General features: G+C 38.4%; 1 protein-coding gene and 1 non-coding gene across 2 annotated transcripts in view; one reads left to right on the top strand and one right to left on the bottom strand.

Annotated features, from left to right (window-relative positions):
- The window catches only part of LOC139718499 (trafficking kinesin-binding protein 1-like), a 75,394-nt gene that overhangs the window by 51,323 nt on the left and 2,072 nt on the right, over positions 1-21,999 (bottom strand). The window contains exon 3 of the mRNA XM_071629972.1: positions 10,157-10,387. Within this exon, the coding sequence (XP_071486073.1) occupies positions 10,157-10,387 (231 nt within the window). The remainder of the gene's footprint in view (positions 1-10,156; positions 10,388-21,999) is intronic.
- Positions 9,117-9,236, top strand: LOC139718538 (U5 spliceosomal RNA). The gene has a single exon (XR_011710035.1). It is a non-coding gene; the product is annotated as a U5 spliceosomal RNA (small nuclear RNA).

The raw sequence follows: 21,999 nt of genomic DNA on the forward strand, positions 1-21,999 counted from the left end.
GGCCATTAGCAACGTGCAGAGAACTCTATGAAACAATGTTTAATTGCATCAAGCCAGAGCCAACTGTTAGAGGCAATAGAAATTTGACTACTTCCTCTATGGAATAGAATCTCTTTCAATTTCTACTTCTTTCTCTAGGAAATATATGTAGTCTCAGACTCAGTATTAGTCAACTAACATAATTTCTCACTTCAAGTACATGTTTTATGGCATTGACCAAAGTCACTACTGACTATACGAAAGTGTGTTTCCCTTTACTGCTGATCAAAAATTCCACTGCTGGCTTGTCAATGTTATTTTCACAAGTGTCCAAATCAGATCAGCACTTGCACGGAGATCTTCTGTCCTTGTGCTCTCGCATTCGAGTCTTCAGAATCCAAAGCCAGGAAAAGGGCAGCTCCAGTCCAATGAAAAATCATCAAAAAACAGAGAGTTTCCTAGCCAAAGTCCAAATGGTGTAAGCAGATGATCTACATGCATGAGTAACATCCTGAAATACAATATGTAGATTCCCGTCTTTGAACAGCCACTAAAGACAAAGAGAGCTCCTTTTGATGTAATCTTATCCCAAACACAACACTGGGGAAAACCTTCCAGTGTGATCAGGCAGTTAATAATGAAACACCTAAATGTCTGAAGAGTCAATAGATTATGTGTGCGACCTTTTGACTACACACACCCAAAACACTCGACTTCATCCGCAGAAATTCGCACCGGAGAGGAAGAATTTCATAGTCCATTGCCAACCACAAGATGAGACTGAGCGTCCACAGGGCGTAGCCAAGCTGGTCCATCAAACCAAGGCTTTCTCCTTCTACACGAAGCAGCTCTTGCCTTTCATTTTTTTTTCTTCTTTTTTTTTAGCTCGGCGAAGCATTCAAATATTAATACAGCGTTCCATCTGTTTGCAGTCTCTTTCGTCATGCCCGACACGACTCCCTGCCCGCCAAAATGGATCCATCAAAAAAAAAAAATGCCATCTCAACCAAAGGGCACATAATTCCATTAAGTTTGTCTCGACACCCCCACTCAAGATACATACATTTAATTCGGGGGGGGGGGGGGGGGGAGCATGGGGATTATCATTTACTTCATTATCTACATCTGTTCATATGCTGGACCGACTATCTCGACCTCATACTGATAAGATACATGCATTCCAAGTGTTAAGACGCATGGAATCAGAAATACTCAAGGCTGAACGGTAAAGGTGCGACTGAAGCATCACGTGTACGATTCTGAGCTTTTGATGGCCTAACACAAAGAAAGGCATGATATGGTAGAAATACACTCATGGTTACATTCACTGTTCTCTGCCATTCACTCATGATTTGGTTGGTTGATGAGACATGGGGGGGGGGGAGGGCTATGAACAGCATTTTGAATTTCAAAGGGCAAGTTTCTCAATATTTACATGTGGGCTACCACTGAAAAGGACAAATTGTTTGAATGCAAATGACTACAGTGAGAATATTTCAACATGACTCTTTGCCGCTATTAATGATTTACAAATATTAACATACAAAGTACTATCAAAGATCATGAGTTTGATTTCCTGAATATCCATCAGAAGTGTGGATAAATATCAAATTGATCAATTTCATACAGATAAGCATACAAATACCTATGAGCAAAAGGCATCAATATGATTCACACAATCCATTGTAAATGATAACACAACTTTTTCATTGTGATACGCAGAATATTTCCTAGCTTTATCTTCAGACCAGTCATCAGAAGAAGTCTAGCCTGTTCTCTCTCTAGCCCCTCCCCCCCCCCCCTTCCTTCTTACCCTCTGGGTACACTGGCACCCTCTGGGTACACTGGCAGAGCGGGTACAGCACTGAACCTCTACACAGGAAATTCAGGTTCAATTTTTGCAGTGTATATCCTAATGGCACGTTCTTAGCAATGATTTTTTATTCACTATGTCCCTCTTGACCCATGCCTGGGCAAAGGTGGCAAAGGTGTACATATGGAAATCTGGCAATGCTAAAGATAGAATGAGAAGGAAGAGTACTGCTAGTACTAGAGATGCTACCCTGGGTAACTGAGACGATTATCACGATCATTTTTGAGTATTACCATATCATTTTATTATCATCAACATTATTGGTATTGGTATTGTTATAATTACCATTAATACCATCATTATTATCATTTTCATCAATATTATCATCTTCATTATCATCATCATTATTACTATCATAACAATACTCTTATCATCACTATCGCTGCCACTACCACTACTGCTACAACTACATTATGTACTATTACTGTTTATCATAATGATTGTCATCCCTGTATCTTTCCCTCTGTTCAATACTCTCTCTCCCTCACTCCCTGTCTCTCTCTCTCTCTCTCTCTACCTCTTTTTCTCTTCCTGTCACTTGCTCTCTCTCTGTTTACAGTATTCCCAGCCAAGACAGTCCTCACAGGTATGACCTGGCAAAGCCAATATTGCATTATGTACAATATCAACACAAAATCTCTGCTGTGTTTTTGAGGTAAAGCTGTTGAAACATGCCACATGCAGAAGGCATACACGCAGAGAACTTGACTGTCACTTGTGTGCATTAAAGGGTAGACCTCCGAATTCATATTCCCCTTGAAAGAGTGTTCTACTTGTACAATGTATTCTGTAGTTTGACTTACAAGGGAAGAGATATGTTAGGATCTTTGCACTGCCACTTTAAACTTTGAGAAACAAAATTCTGCAGCAGTTTGCTACCCATGTAACTGAGTATACGGAGAGTATCTTCTGTTAATATATGCAAATATTGTTAACTGCTATCTTTAAATAAAATAATTAATTTCCATTTTGATCACAAAGTGCAAAGAAATTGAGCAGATAGGCGTACATGTATGCCATGCAAATTTTCCTATTGTTTAGCTTGCCCATCAGGAACCTATAAAAAGAACACCCCCTTCCCCCCCCCCCCCCCAAAAAAAAAGAACAAAGAAATGAGGGTAAAAAAACTATTTTTGCAGATAACTGAATAAAAGTAAAGTACCTATATACACACACCTGGACTCATTTCTCCAGACACTACATAAAAGAGCTTGGTTTATTCAGAATGTCAAGCCTATAGTTGACCACTACCAAAAGTCTTAGGTTATGAACTTGTACATGTATGTGTATATACCTATTATGTGTATTCGTGGGTGTGTTTGAGTGTTGAGCTTTTGTTTGTACATGTGTCTGTGAGAACGAGAATGAGAGAGAAAAAAAAGCTGGAATTGGCTCCCAAATCCAGGACTCTGATTGATTTCTTCTCCATTAGTGGCCAGGTGCCATTTTGTGTTCGTTGTTTTGTCTTCTATTTCTTCTGATCCCTCCTCTCATCGCAATCGGGCGGCGAATAGGGACCCAAACAAGGAAGCAGTCGCTTTGGGCTATTTTCATCCTTCTCGGATAGCAAAAGACTGCACACGTTTTGCAGGTACAATACATGTATACATTTTGTATCGCACTGGTGGCGTCATTCGTGTATTGATTCTCTTTCAGACACACTGATGCTCACAACCGACTAGTTTACCAAACACAATGAAGTTTACACAACCCCTTATGAAAGAGTCTATTCTGTGTCTGATAACCACCAAGCTTGTCTGAGGCTTGCCTGGCATAGCATGAATTAATTCTTGCACTCAAATGAACATGAGACCAAGGATGGGTTATAAAAAAAAAAAAATAAAATAAAAAATTAATTTACTGTGTGGCCTCTTTCTCGTACAATGTACTCCCTGTAATATTCAAAACTGCAAAAAAACACATACATGTGGAAGTTCTTGTCTATTATATGCATTGAATGCCTGTGGCAATTCACAAAAACGTCATGCTGCAATAAAGCTGTCGGCTCCAATTCAAGAAAATTTCATGCCATAAACATTTCTTGCTTTACATTTTAAATGAGTAACATGCACAACCAAAGACTTTTCCTCGGCAACAAGACCCCCAATTACCATGAAGTATTCAGCACTAATTGTTGTCTCTATCTCCCAGATGACATACAGGTAACATCAACGTCAGTCAATTGGTGGGAGACGCAGAGTTTGATATATTCTATCAAAAACTTTGATACCTGGCATACGGCACACACACGTTGCATGGATACCACCTGCACCTGAACCAATTTACCAACCAGCATGTTAAGGTCATCATGTGTTTATTCAGTGCTCCCAATCTAACATTCAGCTATCAAGAAGTCCCAAGGGATGACCAGACTGAACTTCGGACTTCAGAACTCCTTAAAGACTCCCTAATAAAATATGACTGGTAATCATACGATATGTCACCTAGTGACTAGTGACAAGTGACTAATGACATACGACCGGCTTTAGCAACAGCAACAGCATCAGCATGACCACTGAAAAGAATTAAAGATAATCATATCATGTTTTTCACTTTAAAAGTCTTGGTTGTAGCTGACTGCAAAGTCTTTGAATTCCTCACAGCTGATACATAGTTTCCATCTTGTATCCCACAATCTTTTCACTTACAATGTATTTTGGTTCATATGCTCTTGTTATTTAAAAAAAAACAACAACAACAAACCTGTGACTTTATTACTTGACAAAAAGGGGATTCAAAGTTTGGCTCACTTGAACTTTGAGATTTGTGTCTATTTGAAATAAAAACAGGACATTCAAATCAAAGTAAATTTGCCAAAGTTTCCTTCAGAACATTGAAGGGCTTTAATGTGTGTGGGCTTCTGATGTTTTTTATCAAGTGCATACACATGTACTTTACTACTTTTCTATCAAACATGGTCATTTAAAGAGACTTCATGTTCTTATTTTAAGACCTTTAATTACTGTTCTGTCTCTCACTTCGAAGAGCACTCATTATAATGCTCACAAATCCCCTTCCAAAAACCAGTAGTTTTGTCCCACAAAACATCTTTAATATTTATAAAATCATTGTCAAGGAAGAATGACAAGTTTGTAGTTCTTAGGAAAAAGTTCTCACCACAGTCTTGTGTGCTGCAATTCTAAATGGGGCAGAGAAAGAAACAATTGAATATGATATGCCCAAACCTCATTCCCAAACCTTGTAACACAATATTGCAGTTGTAGTTGCGGATGTTTGCAAGGCCCTGGTGTGGACCGAAGGAGTGTCGACCGTGTCAAGTTGCTTTTATAAAGAGAACAATATCCACCTGGCGGCACTTTTCTTTGATAACGTATTGAATTTTATTCTATGCAATGTGTACAATTTATGCCCAAGCCGAAGTAAAATTTCAGCAAAGACTCAGTACTGTACAAATGTTTGAGAGAAATTATTCCTGTGCGATTTGCTAAATGATTCATCTTGTGCGGATAGTAAACTGATAGTATTCTGACTTTGAAACAGCTGTATACAGATTGACAGTATTGAGAATATGCTCCCATTCAATCTATTTTGATCATACCACTCCCATTTTCAAAGACAAGAAAGCACTCAAAGTCGAGGATATCCACACATTCCAAACAGCAATTTTTATGTTAAGCATGTCACACACCTACTTCCATCTTCATTTGAATCATTCTTTGCCTACAATACTGATATCCATTCTTACCCCACACGCCACTCATCCGACTTTCATCTCAATAATCCTAGATCTTTGTTAGCGCATAAATCAACAAGCAAAAGTAGAAATTACGCGGTGCATAATATATGTCCCCGCCGGAAGTAGCATTTTGTAGCAAAATGTACAATATAGGTAAAAAATCAAGGTCAAAGGTCAAAGAAGTCAAAGGTCAAAATTCTGTGTAGAAGTTTTGAAGCCCTCACCTAGTGCCATCACATAAAGCAAACAGAATCGAAATCGGGTTAGAAATGGCGAAGGAGTAGCATTTTGTAACCAATGTACAATATAGGTCAAAAATTAAGGCCAAAGGTCAAAGGTCAAAATTCTGTGTAGAAGTTTTGAAGCCCTCACCTAGTGCCATCACATAAAGCAAACGGAATCGAAATCGGGTTAGAAATGGTGAAGGAGTAGCATTTTGTAGCATTTTGATCACACACGGACGCACACACGGACACACGGACACATGGACACACGGACACACACACGTACGGAGCCCGTTTCATAGTCCCCTGCTCGAACTCGTTCGGCTGGGACAATTAGACATCATAGTCCTGACGTACAAAGAACTCATTACCAGTCAAACTTAAATCACGAACAGCACTCTATTCCTTCAAAGCAACCATCAAAAAATATTTATGGTCTAGATATACCAATTGAATTGAAACTATGTCTGACATCGAAACTTGTTTCAAGTGTCTCATTTGCATTATGGTTTTAATGCACCTAATTTCTGAATCCTTTTTATTCGCAGTTGTCCATTATTTTGAGGTCCATGCCCTTCCGCACTTAGCATGATGCACCTAGCACAATATCAGACTTAACGCTCCTACTCTTTTTCGTTTTTTTTTCCCGCTACCACTTCCTCAGGCCACTATCATTTCAAGCACACGCTTATGATATGTGGTCTGATGCATTTTTCACCTTATAAACATTCCCTATTAAATGGCGTCGTTTATCATCATCGCTGATAATTAACTTGTATGTTAGGTATGTACTGTATCTTCCTTTGTTCGCAATGCTGAAAACGTTATTGATGATGTTATTTTGTATTGAAAATGTAAAAAAAAAAAATTACTTCGAATCAAAATGATGAAAAATGCAGAAATAAAACCAAAACCAAAACCAAACAAAATCTACTGGAATAACGCTCTTTATTGTGACACTATGTGGAACACTTGTAAACAATATTAATGAAATGATTGCACCCCCTCCCCTCCGTACGACCTTGCACGAGTATCACGCCAACGTCATATCAAGCCTGACATTGGGCTGCGCATGCTGCGGTATATTGACAACCTGTGTAATACTGCATGTGGAATGATATTACTCTGTCCATTCATCTCTCATTGTACAAGGCCTCGATCACCGGTGATACACTGCCAGTCGCCAGACCTTGAGCTGGCTACTTCTATTGAAAATTTCGGTCCGCAGGAATGGCAGCATCGACACAAGCCTTTAATTATGCAGGGCAATCAAACTGAGAGTGATGGAGAGTTAGAAAAAAAAACCATCAACAAACCCTTAAAGGAGACCTCCGGATGATTTTCAGATTTTTACATTTGAACAACTATAAATTAGTTATACTGAGGACAGAGTTTCAGAATATATGATAATTGGGATGAAGAATAAGAATATTTTCAAAATTTAGAAAGAATTGGAATGAACAAGGATGATGACATGGCAGGGTCACCTTAAGAATGCATGAGTTGGGGCTCAAGGAAGCAGAACAAAAGAAGAAGGCACGCATAGATTATACACAGGTGAACTCGCAAGCAAGCGGTATTGTAATGGAATTACACCACTACATTTTTTAAATATGTGAGCCTCCTATGTCATCATCCTTGTTCAGTGTAATTTGTTTAAGGTTTTTCCAAGTATTGTTTCTCTGCTTAAGAACCACAATAAATTCCACAAATCTATACATGGAGCTGTTCATTTATGTACTACATGATGTGAAATTATGAAAAATCGTCTGGAATGCCCCTTTAATGAACTTCAATCGTCAGAGATATGAAGCAGATGTGCATGTATACGAGTAATATGTCTACATCAATGCCAATCGTATGTTTCTATTTCATTTCATTTGACTGCCTATTAAAACATTTCTTGTTCTCTTTATATATTTGCTCTCCCTCAATCTCTCTCTCTCTAGCTCTCCTCTCCCTCCCTGCATGCCTGTCTGTCTCTCCTTTTCTCTCCATTTTTCCTACGTCTAGCTTGGTTTGCATCTAGTGGTTTTGTTTCATTTCATTCACAGCTTGCATTATATCTACTCTTTATTCCTGTCATGAACACAAGGACATTACATTTCAATGATGTATAATGTTTTGCTTTTTTAAAGGCTTCAGTTTGGAACTGGTTGACAAATTGCCCTTCATCTACATTACACACACTGTTTATTCTGTGTTTTGAGTGACACTGTAAACAGCCATGATATTAAAAAATCATGGGTATTCCACCCTGGTATAATGACCATAATATCTATAATGGCTAGTACTTAAAACACTGAATAATCTGTGTGTATTTATGTTGATGAAGGGCAATTTGTCAATCAGTTGCTAAAAAATACATCAACAACAACTTGACAAAAGAATCATTAATTTGAAGTGTTAAATGAAGTTGTTGAAAGCTCTAGAAAAAAAAGACATCAGATAGCTTATTTAACTTTGAATAATAAGGCCTTAAGAATTTTCTCGCTGACGATACTTACCGGTAATTCAACAAGTAGCCATAATCACCTACTGTACTTAAAGACAAAGTATTATCTTCCGATAGAATGCTACATACAGAATGCCATATATTTCGTGTGTGTAGGAACCTTGAATCCTACACATTTGCACATTCAGTGTCTTGCACTTTCAGATTTGTATTAATTAAATTTATTATTGATCTCCTTTCAGCCCTTCTCAATACACACTTCTCAACATGCAGTCAAAATAACATAACTCCACTGACGAAAATTGCAGCTCTGTGGGTTTGATGTGCAGAAACTCAACATGTGAGTAACGAGCAATAGGTCTCCGACGCTCCTCACATACACACAAACACACACACACATAGACACATACACAAAAGGTATCACCACGTTCACCACCGCTGTGAGTGAATAGCGGCATGCTCGTACGCATGCACACAAACACACACACACCGACCTGTATCCACTCCACTGAGCAGTGTGTGTGCGCTCGCCTATGAGGCTCACAATAGAGAATGGTCTCACGCACCTAGGGTCTCGCATGGAAGGCCCTCATTGGCTGTATTATAATTAGATTATGCAAATTAGCCATGAAGGTTTCTTGACAGGCCTGTGGGGAAGGTGCATTTCAGTATGAATTTCTCTCTTTTTAGCAAAAATGTTCTCCTGCAAATCATGAAAGAAATTGAAATATGTGCACTTATATGTAATCAACCTAATCACTTGGTTATTGGTGGTCAGACTAGTAAGATTTTAAGTGAATTATGAGAGAGAGCTGTATACAGAAAGCTTGACAACCACGACAAGATTGTAATGCATATAATACCTATAGGCTACTCATCATTATCTCTTCACTCTGGTTTCTCTGCAAGACGCATAAATCTTTCGCCTTTTACTAAAGATTTCCGTGCAGAGGAACACATTGATGAGTATATAAATATTTTTTTCCTGCCCAGTGGAAACACAGGGCATGCAATCTTATGAAAAGACAGACTTCAACATAAAGACTCTGGAGAGTACTAGTACATTGCCAGTGTTAAATACTTGTTGCATTTTGACAAAGGGGACCCACATAGTATTGCCTACTAATACAGGGACATGACATCAGTTTACAGTTTAAAACTGTAATTAATCATTGCCCCTTGAAACATCATTCTTCCCATAGTTGTCAAAGCCTTCTGTTACCCTGACTTGCTGCTCTTCAAAAAGAAAAAAAAAAGTGGGGGTATCAGCATACGTGGATGCTATCAAAAAAATAAAAAATAAAATAAAATAAAATAAAGCTGTCACCAAGTGAATAAATACAAGGTAGCTGTCTATTCTAGACCACTATGGAAGTGTGCAACAGTATACCAGTACAAAGTTAATAAATCGTGTATGTCTACAAATACATTTTTACAATGTATCATTATTGCAATGCAGGGGCGGATCCAGGAATTCCAAAAAGGGGGACGGCAAAATACTTCTGGTGCCACTTCCGGATATTTGAAGTCATTTGGTCGGATATGGGAGAAACAATGCTTATTAACGCACACACACATTTAGCTTCTGACTCAGTGGTACGTAAAGTAGCCTTCACCGCTACAGCGGTGTAATCTATGCTTGTCTACCAAAGATTTTGGTTTGTTTTTAACAGAAACTGAAACATTTTGATGTGAAATTCATAATTATGTTTCTGTTAGGAGTATCACATATAAATCGTGTGAGTTTTGACGGAGTTTGAATTGAGATTGAAATAACCTTTTTTTTTCCCCATCTTCACTATGTGAAAAAGTCCGGATGATGACATCCAAATACGTGATGGGCGAATAATCGAGGTCGGACTGTAATTCAGGACTTCCAAAGCAAACTTTATGAAATAGGTAAAGTCTTCTTTTTATTTTCAACTCACTGAAATACTTGAGTGTCTCCTCCATCATTTCCGAGGAAAGAATGTAGCGGTCGTCGTCGTTCATCTCAGAGCCGCCGGCTACCAGTCCGGCCGAGGCGGCCGAGCCCAGCCAGTCATCGTGTTCATAGCTGTAGTGGGAGGTAGTGTCAGCGCGCAGCGTGTAGAGCGGTATCTGCTCCTCCAGCAAGCTGAAGATCTCCACTTCCGGAATGTTTGAGGTGTTGTGAAGATCTGCACGAAAGAAGGACAATGGTAATCAAATCGTCTATAATTTCACCAGTGAAAACTCAGAAAGACATTCATTCTTGACTTAACAGACATAAAAACATCCACGACTGAAACTGACAAACAATTCTAATCCCTCACAGCCCAATATCAGGGAAACTGGTGTCAGTAACTGGTAAATCAACATGTTACAGAATAACTCATGGAGACTTGCAATATCTTTTGTCTACAAATCAATGGAAAGTTACTGATATATCTCACACTATTTTGTCTGATTTGCATCTACTCCAACCAAAATACTGTTTCAGTAAATGGTAAGTCAACATGTTATTGACTAGCTAAAGGAGATTCTAAGTTTTGAACCATTACACATAGTTTTTGCATTTTGTTTGTCTACAAACCAATGGGAAAATTTTGATAGATCATCTCTATTAGATTTGCATATATGCTGCAACCAAAATCACTGTCTCACAGAGAACATATGTACTTTAAGTTTTAACTTCCCCAACTTTTCTACTTTTAAAGGTGTGATTTCAGTTAATTATCACGCTTGTTTGTTTGATTTTAAAATCCTCTATTCATAAAAGTGAACTTGAATATGGAGTGGTACTGCACTGTAATTCCCAAGAGCTCAAGGGGGGGGGCAGAAGAAGGAGAGGGAAGGAAAAGGGGGATAAAGGAGTCTGGGAGTAGGTAAGGGAGGCTCAGGAGAGGTGGGGGAAAGAGGAGGAAGAAGGAAGATTGGGGAGAGGGAATGGGGGAAAAGAGGGGAAGGGCAGAATCCAAGTGTTGACTGATGATTTTTGCACCTGGCACAATTTGCTATTACACCCTCAAATCATGTTGAGGTGTAAATCCTTGAGTACAAGCACATCTATCAACAGACATGTATAACCAATCATGAGGCTGTAGCTCCATTCCTTTTAGAGAACATTACACACCAGCGGAGGCATCGCCTCAGGATACCCCAAGGGGGAGGAGAGAAAAAGAAGAAAAAATATAAAGAGAAGAAATATAAAAAAGAAGAAAAAATTATAAACCTAACAATTATCTATTTATCTTTTATTTATCTAGTCATAAGACTTTCAATTCATTGTAGAGTATTGAGAAGGCAGTTCATTTGTGGATCAGTTCATTTAGAAATTTATCATCTATCCACTCTAAGTGTGGAAGACATCACAGTGTAGAAATCTCTGCAAACTGTGCTCTTCACTGAACAAGCTTGAAACTTTAAATAGGTGAATTTCTTTTTCCTGGATATCAATTATGAATAGAAATACTCTCAGAAATGAAATTATCAACAAGAGAAATTCATAAAAATTGTCTCACCACACACACACACAAATCAGCTGCACAGCAATGTCCACTTTCAGTTTTGCTTGAAGTTAGTTTAACACAAGCACGTATCTACAATTTTTACGAAAGTAATCAATTCCTAAACCTGTACGAAACAGAAAGAAAAAAAAATGTGTTCAAGCAAAGTTGAGCTCAGTACATTTGTATACATAGCATCGACAGGGCGTTGCCTAGATGCACTGTTCATTACCACATATTGTATGCCACGAGCTTTGCAGGTAGTCTTGCTCCCATGCACTCAGGGTTGTTGTTTTGCTTTGGGGTTTTTTCCCCTCTCTATCTGTTTTACCATACATGCAAAGTTATCAATAAAGACTTACATGTACATTATGCTTAGATCTATGCAGACAAAGTCATCACCCTATCCTGTGTCTCATAGGCTGCGTTTATCATCTTTCCCCTGTTTGAAAAGGCTTTCAAAAGCCGATTCCAAAGCCCTTTCGAAAGCCATTTCCAAAGCCCTTTAGAAATGGCTTCCAAAATAGTTGCATTATCGACTCATCGCGAACACAAAATCTGGCCCTGTCACTGCGCAGCTGCATTGCGCATTTTGACCCGTATGGTTCGTAACCGCAGTATAAAGCCGTTTCAAAACAGCTTTGCGTTTATCTCGCTTCAAAGGGCTTCTAGAAACAGGTTTCTGGAAACCTGTTTCAAAAACCTGTTTCGGAAAGCACAAATTTGCGGTTTTCAAAAAGGCTTTCCAAACCCCATAATCAAAAAAGCTTTGCATTTATCATCTCGTAAAAATTCCCTGAAAGCCATTTGGAAAACCTGTTTCTGCCGAGAAAAAGAGTTGATAAACGCACCCATAGAGACAAGAGCAGCACACAAACACACACACACACACACACAAAGACAGACAGAAAAATATGACAAAAGTCAGCTTTCAGACAGTGAAAGAGAAGGCTGCCTACGATCAAGACTACATGTACAGTCCATGTAACCATGGGTGACCCGTACTATAAATGAGATTCACCACAGCAAATGCACAATGTAGACTGAGGTGCGGTTTCACTCAATACTGCTGACGCAATCTCTACCCTGGCAAGCATCAAGGAACAAACAAAAAAAAAATCTCCTGAAAACTACACGCTGAATGCACTTTACCTGGTTGCTTTCTGCTGTTGTTTTAGCAGGTCGTTTGTACTTTTTCAATAGCATGGCAATTACCATTGCTATCATTGATTCATTGCTATAATTTTCATCATCACTGCAATAAAGATGATGATGATGACGATGATGATGAAGATGATGATGATGATGAAGATAATGATGATGATGATTTCTATACAGACATCCACACTACCATAGGCTGGATGCCCAAGCCAAAGGCCTATAAAATGGCTGAACCTACAAGTGTATAGCCATATTACAAAAAAAAAAAACCAACAACAACAACAACAACAACAACAGAGTCAACAGAGTCATCATAATATGTTCAATGTATCTTGTAGATGATGAGACACACCTATGAAAGTTTGATTACATGTACTGAACTGTGAGAGTGTTGGTCATAGATACTGGCAAAGCAAGGAGGAATACCTGCATGCTGTAGGTTTCTGTTCTTTGTTTTCTGAAACATACACTGTACATACCCGACACTGTATCAGCCTTGCTAAAACGGGACTGCACAGGTAGACTAGGCAGGAGACCCTGGTTAGCATGCGTTATGCAGGGAGGTGTACATAGAGGGCACTCTTTCAAATTGCACTAAATATAGCCTGGAGATCGAGATGCACTGCGTTTGTTCAGTGGGTAGACAAACAGCAATTTGCACATAGCTAATTTTTTTTTTCCGCATCCTAGTACACACAAATATATGTTACATGTATAATGAAAGTGTAGGTAAAGGTGTGGCTCAAGAGACAACTGATGTCGGAGGCATCTTTATGCAACCTACAACATACAAACAAATGTACATGCACAAAGAATGTAAAGGCTTGAGGTTTAATGTCATTTTACCTACTGACAAAATCATTTTAATATCACTCCTAACAAATCATATTGTTTTTGATTCACTCAAATTTATTTATTTCAATTTCATAAAAAAACACAAGAAATTTGGTAAAGATTTGTATGCACGTAACTGAACGTTATTCTGTGTCTGGCATATTATCGGCATGTTTCCTGCCGGCATTTGTTTGCTTGCATGTTCATTAACTTTATCTCTGAGAAATATCACCCAGGAGTTTAACAGGGATGGTGGTGAAAGTTTTCAACATAGGTCCATTGTAGTCCTATTTAAAGATGGGTCCCAACTTAACAGTAACTCTTTGTTTTTGCATTATATCTCAGCCATTTGAAAACCATTTTTCATTAAATAAACTTTGTATTCCTCTTCGAATTGTATGTTCTTTCTTATTTGTGAAGAGGTTCCTTATCATCTGACACACACACACACACACACACACACACACACACACACACACAAATGTGGAAACCTGAAGCCCAATCTCAAACAAAACTATACCATTCATTTAAAAGGAACAGGTGATTATTATCATTTTTTGTTAATTTTTTTTTTTTTTTTTTTTTTTTGGGGGGGGGGGGGGAGAATCTTAATCAGGATTTAAATCTAGGATTTTTTCTTTTAAATGTTACTGCATGTCCAGTTCTTACTGAGGTAGTGACCCTATGGCCTTGGCAGAGGTATCTCTACCTCTGCGAGTACTTCTGGTTTATATATATATTACTGTGACCAATATCGCCATCTTTTCACTGCACAACCAAAACCATGTGGAAACTTCTAGAGTTCTTCTTCCTTTTAGGTTCATGGGCAAGTAAAATACACTATTGGGCAAGTACATAACATGAATGCATGGCCACTTTCCTGGTAAGAACTATGGGGCCCTTGCTCAAATGCCTACTTGAACTGGCAGGCAGGAAACATTGTACATTACAGGCTGTATGTAATGCCATGCCTGGAGAGAGACGAGTGGACATTCAAAATTCATGACAGATGTGTGTTAGGTTTGTGCATCTAATATTACTGCCATGTTTCGAGTGCAACATGCATTGTAACACCCTCTCCATGCCACACATTACGAGCTCAATAACATTAAAATGCAGGCACCAAGCACTTTCGCTGCTGCAACAATTTGGTAGTCCACCAGAATACACCTTCTACTAGAAGTTTCATCTTCATTTTAATTCTATGATGCTTTAATATTTCACAGTATACATCATTTAAATTGCATATAAGCAATAAGATCTCAAATTATAAAACATAATGTACTTCGTTGTAATTGATATGCTCGACCAATCATGATTTCAATTTGAATATTTTGATTCGCATTAAAGCCTTTGAATACGGAGACTAAATTTATCAAAGATTCAAACTATATCACACATTTTGTACTTTAGTAGTAACAAACATGATGTCAATGAATAAAGTGATGAAAGAGAAGCAAATTTTACGGTAATTTGACAATTGTTACAATATCACAAGTTTTTCTTCACAGATTAGGCACTGTCACTATCAAAATCATCACTAGGTATTATTTTTTAAATGGTATCAATAATATGGGAATAAAAGTCACAAGTGATCGCAATCACAGGGCTGCCAACTCTCACTCATTGAGAGTGAGACTCACTCATTTTGGTCCTTTCTCACTCTAAAACCATATTTCATTTGCATGCATTTCTATTAATCTCACTCATTTTTACTCCTACAATGTAAGTTATAGCATTGGCCTATGGGAGTCTCACTCTCAACTAGTTTCCAATGTTGGCAGCGCTGCAATCATAGTAGTAGTAATGAAAAGTAGTGGGTGGTGCACAGTATGTACATGTACTATGACTCATTTACCTGCACATTCTTCAATCAATCATGAACATAAACGTGAAAGCAGTGAACATTTGCCATCTTTTTAAACCACCTCATTCACAGCAGCACCATGAATAGCACTGTCATGAGCACAAAGCATAGCAGCTGCATTAAATACAACTCCAACTGTACACACTGGGATTGCATCTTGAAACCAAATGAATACACTGTACAATTGCACTGCCCTGTACCTCACAATGGTCTTCCAGCGACAGAATACTTGATGAAGGTGGACAAATGGAATCAGGAATTCAATCTCAAGCACTTCTCCATCTTGGCTTCAGGCGAAGCGATCAGAGACGAATCAGAATCACTCAATTTGTCCACACACAAAACGAGAGAAGATTAAAAAAAAAAAATCGCAGTGAAATCAATGGTCCCTTCGTGGAGAATATGCAAGCATGTCTCATCTCGGCTATTTGCCCCACGTGTGCAATTCGCCCCGCATCATTTCATCAGCCACTCGCCGTCGTCTCCACGAAACATGAATCATCCCATCCCCCGAAACTCCCCGACCCCCCCCCCCCCCCCCTTTTCATCCTCTCGATAACTTTTACCCATGTCGCGGCCTGTTGTAGTCTGTGATTCAGTCTGCCATTTAATCCTCCATGAAGCCAGCAAGCTAAAACATGTGGTATCTTGCATAGTGGGAAAGTTCATTTCACATGGCATGTACCCAATAACAGCTGGGCATGACAACGTTTCCAGCGAGTCTGGGGATTTTAAAATCGTCACTCTGTCTGGAAAGCAAATTTTATCTGAAGCTACCATTTAGTATCAGATTAGCCTAGGTGTCAAACATGGGCTTAAACTCTCCTGGGGTATAGCAAAGATACTAGTACGGTATGCAACTACAGGTGCTCTTTCAATACATGCATCTATCTTTTTTGTCCTCAGTTTGAAATGAAGGGTCTACTTTGTGACATGCATTGCAGCTCTTCTGCCATAAACTGGCCCATTTGAAGTCGTTATAAAAACCGAAACTGAAATCTGAGGTCATGATGGAAGCAAAATGTTATAAAACCACCGTGGAGAGTTATGATGAATGGGTTTTGCTTGATGCCCTATGTCTATGAATACACACGGGGAGCTTGCACATTGATTTCAGTAGTAGTAATAACAACTGAACTCTCCCTCAAAGGTGCAGTGCACTTTGCAGAGCACATCATTTGGAATACAGCTTGGTATGCATGTGATGTATGCACCTTTCTATGACATCACTATCACAGGCCCCTAAAATATCTTGTTATTCTTCTTGAACACTGTTCACTCATGAAATATAGGGGGCGGCATCGTCTCCAATAGAACTTGATTCATTATCATGTGTATCTGTCCTGATGTGATACGGTACTAACATTTGCTACTAATTGCTCAACTAGCATTTACCTATAAAGAGACCATATTTACAGCACTTGGATGATGAAGTATAAAACACTTAGATAAGAACTAGTGGATACAAAAAGGGAAATATAGCCCACTTGTTCCATTATGCTCAGTTGAGGGAATGAGTCAAAATGTGAGCTCATATGTGGAGTGATTGCTAATTTGATACTACGTGTAGGTCAAAAATACACTTGAGTGTGATTCACACTAATGCAAATTAGTGGGATACAAATCTCAAGATTTGCATCGCAATCCAAATAGGGATATCAAGATTTCTGACTGTGCTGAAATAAAAATCCACTAAATAGCACAGTGAGCATCGCAACCCATATCCAAAAATAATTATTTCAGAATAATCGCAATAATTCGAGAAATGACATCATGATTCACACAGCAGCGATTGTGTGAACTCTGGAGCAAATATCTCGAGATTTTTTTATTCCGTCATTCAAAACACGCATGATCGAACAGTGCACAAACACTATCAAGGCAAGGGTAACCATTTTGGTAGATTTAAGGCAAGCCTAATTTGGTTGACAAATTATCAGGATCAACAATCAATATTTCTGTCTGAATGGGGGTAAAAATATCTTCATATTTGGATTACAATCATTAACTTGCTGTTATGTCTGGTATGAATGCAACTTTGGAGTTCGGTGAAAAAGGAGAAGGGTGTGGCATATAACGCCTTCAGAAAAGAGGGCTCACATCTTAAACTGATAGTTACCGCTAATGCTTTTCACAGACGACTTGTAGATTTCACACTGTCTGGCCAAGCCAACGAGGGGTGAAATCATGGCCAGGTGCTTCTATACATTGACTTGAAATTTTTGCCATCTTGAAAGGACATTAATAATTTTTTTTGTAGGCTCCTAACATGTAAACACGTACATTGCAAATTCTACATATGTATGATGAGTGCACTGCAGTACCCAAATCAAGAATGGTTTCAAAACAACTTTCAGGGAGTTTTGGGCAGTTGATAACGTATACAAAGCTGTTTTGATTATGGGGTCAGAAACGCCTTTCTGAAACACTGAAACATTGTGTATTCAAAATGCAAACACGTTTTGATAGTGGGTACTGAAACACATTTCAAACATGGTAAAGTTGATAAATGCAGCCAGTGTTGATTGCATTATGAAATATGAGTCTTTAGAACACCAGTAGTAGAAGTATGTATTTGTACATCTCCTACTACTTCTACTACTACGGATAAAAAAAAGTAAAATAAAATGATAATGATGATGATGATGATGATGATGATAACAATAATAATAATAATAATAATAATAATGATAATAATAATAATAATAATAATGATAATAATAAACAATATCTAAAACAAATAGATATCAAAGACAAAGAAATGAAAAGAGAAGAAGAAAAAGAAAAAGAGAAAGAGAGACTGAGATGATACAAAAGGATGTGAGAATGTGGCCTATTTGGTATATTACACCACTGGGTCTCTTTATCCAGGCTAGCGTTCAAGAAGTGGATATTAAACTAATAATTCATCTCTACAGAAACACTTGTCAACACAGGTGTGTATACACCATCAATTGTGATGACAGGAAAAAAAAATATGAGTGTACAAACATTTCATTTCATCTTATTTTCCATTTAAAAATGGAGAATGAATTGTGACTGCTTCTTGATAATACAGGTCTGTAAAAATTGAAGGGTTTTTTTCATCAGGCACCTGAGGTGCTAAAAATGTACCTGCTGCATAGATTTAAGTGATATAAAGAGAGCACTCGAAATCATGCTGGATATATCACATTCTCATTCATATTGTGTCCCAAAGTCTATGAGACTTTGGTGCATGTTCAAGTGGGATTTAAAAAAAAAAAGAATCAAGGGGAGGGGGGGGGGTATACATGTAACTGTACACTAGCAGTTCAGAAGTGGATATGAAGTAATCACTCATCTTTCCAGAAATGCTTGTCAACACAGGTATGAGGCTCAGCAATTGTATAAGATTTAAGTGACTTTCAAATGCAGCAGATCTTTGCGATTTTTTTCCTCCTTTTGTAAATATGATTATTGTCCCTTTCACAGAATTGAGGCTTTCTGTATGTTAAAGGAAGAAACAAAAAATTAGTAACACCATTTAGACCAGTCAAGTTAATTCATTTAAAGGCAACTCGTATTATCACAATTTCTTCTACACGAGTTTCACTTTCTGTCAAATCTAGAGATGCTGGATGCTGTCACTGTCACTATATTAACTTCAGATTGTACTAGATGACATTCAACACCCTTTCCTACTGATGGTGGAAGAGAAGAAGGCAAAATCTATGCATACGATTGTACATCATCTTCAACCCCCCCCCCCCCCCCCCCCATGAGATGGTGCCTGTACCACAATCACAATCAGCAATAATTTGTGCAGTGTTTTGTCAGCCACCAATCCAACTCTTTAGACTGTTAGTCCAGCTGTTGTCAGGGTATGTTCACCCTGATTTTTAAAGAAGAATGTACCCCATTATCATGTCCACCACCAGTCCAACTCTTTGCATTGTTAGTATGACTGTTGTCAGTAAGCATTCATCCCGATTTTTTACCGGTCAGGAGAACGTACCCCATTAAAAATGAAAATAATATTGATAATAATAGCAATTAAATATTTGATACTGAGAGATCTGTGGAAAAAAAAAATTCACCACAATCAGACGCAGTACAAGAGAGGTGTGCATACAAATGTGTGTGTACAGGTTTGTACATGGGATGTGTCCTAGTGTTCACTTGAGAATGTGCATAATGTAGCTTTCTGTGCAGGTCGTACATTCGATGGGATCGTTTGTGTGTAATCAAATGTGTTTACCACTGGTACTAATAATTTGTGAAACTCTGTACAGCGTTCATCGTCTAGAATGAGGCATGATGTGTGCCCATTGGTATGAATGTTGCGCAGCAAAGTGTAGTACATAGATTTTTGTGTACAGAAATGCTGAATCAAATTCTCTCTTTTCTGTGAAATGAATGAAAAAAGAAAAAAACTGTACGAGAAAGCAATTACACAGCACCACTTCAAGAACCCACAAATCATGTTTTTGAGCCACTCAGCACTAAATGGTAATCATGTGAAAATCAAGACATTATACAGCATACCATCAGTGATCACTATTTTTGGTGCAAAATTATCAAAAACCTAAATCACTAAATTTATAACCAATCCTTCAATTGGCTACAGACCTCAAAAGTTTATAAAGTTAATATTCATCTCTCAAATCAAATGAATGTCACCAGTGTCTATCAGTCTTTCTCTACAGTTTATGCAGTAAGACCAGAGTCGCCATTTTAATGACAAGAAGATAAATATACAGCGAAATTCCCCAAGGGACCTGGTAAGTTAACAATGAAGCAGAATGCTTGGTGCACAAAATTCCTAGTAGTCCTCCGCTCTGTTTAGTGAGAGAGCATTGAAGTCGTAGCATCTGGAAGGAAGACTAGAGTGGAGATATTTACATGCATTTTTGAAATTCACTTTCACAGGCATAGTACTTGGTTGCAAGAAGGTATACAGCATCACTTCTATGTACTGCCTGTATGTCCTGGAGGAGAAAAAGTGAATACCTCAAATTAGGTACTATTTAACATCTGGCATTCAAAATCATTCTAACTCTCACCTTAAGTATTCCGCTAAAAATGCGCAGAGAAAATTCATAGAGTGTGTCATTGTGAATACAACTAAAAGATATTTGACAATGACAGCATTTCTTTCATACACGTATCATAATCAATTGTCCAAAAAAAGGACAAAATCTGATGACTGCAATTCGGGTTTTCATTCACTACAGAGATAAACTCTACCCTGATCCATCTTTTCACGATGCCACTATTTTAGCACCAAGTACACTGTACATTGTGCATGCAGTGGATAGCTGTGCACTTGCAGCTCACACTTAAACTTGTGCAGAAAGCTGACTCAAGAGGGCGACATTGACATTCAGAAGACAGAGCACACTGACTCGACTGAGATGCGAACACAATCCCAATGTCCTGAATGTATATTGACTGCAAGGTATTCAGATGTGAAAAAGCTAACTGTTACAACAGCACACATTGCACCCATCAAAAATACTTACTACAAAACACTATGTCATGCCTGTCACTCCATTGAGCAAAAACAAAGAAAATAATTAAAAGAAGACAGGGGAAAAGACAAATTTTTATATCATGCATATCACTCAGAAGCTGTTTTTATACACACACAATTCACAGTAGTGAATAGGCAGGCAATGTTGTTGTATTCTTTTTCATGGCACAATCTTGATGACGTATGTATAATTCATTGCTCTCTGTAGACCAAAAACACCCAGTATCACACTCTTTCATGTGACAAGGGTAACAACATGGCAGCTGTACACACTGAGAACAACGAAAGTGAAGGACTGTGTCCCGAGGGATGGGCCATAAATTTGAGATATCGTGCAGGAGTGAGTCATGTGTGAAAGATCCCAGTTCACTCTTCACGATGAGCATGTGTGAATCCTGGGTGAAGTGGCCTCCTTCACACATCTTCCTGGAAAAAGGTAACTGATGATAATGATGCCCCTAGCTAGGTTCACCCTACATGACCAGTAATTAATAGGGAACAACCACTGATCTTTGAGTATGCTGGATACTGTATACGCTATATATTTCGCGGGGGTTTTATTTTCGCGAATTTCGCGAGTCGGGAAATTAACAACACGCGAAAATATTACCTTCCAAAATGAATCCCTTGCCTTGATGATACGAACATTTCAGTACTACTATACCATGTCACGGCTTACCGAACAGACCATACTGGCTAAGCTTGTTTACGCACGTCCACGTCTACTTACGAATACTGTAGAGAGCCAATCCATTATCGCAAGGGGACCACTCGTCAGAAATCTAGCGCGATGGACTTAACCACTTCAAAAATGTTGAACTCTAACTTACTAGTTCGCAGAGTTTGGTAAGTTTTTTTCATGCAGTGTATAACTAGTATCATTCTTATTTGCTAGTAAGTTGAAAATTCACACTTTCTTTGCCACTTCATATTTTCTCTGGTCCCCCA

This window comes from Diadema antillarum, unplaced genomic scaffold, assembly GCF_040938485.1.
Source record: "Diadema antillarum isolate AM-2024a unplaced genomic scaffold, OU_Dant_1.0 scf00000095, whole genome shotgun sequence".
In the NCBI taxonomy this organism is placed as follows: domain Eukaryota; kingdom Metazoa; phylum Echinodermata; class Echinoidea; order Diadematoida; family Diadematidae; genus Diadema; species Diadema antillarum.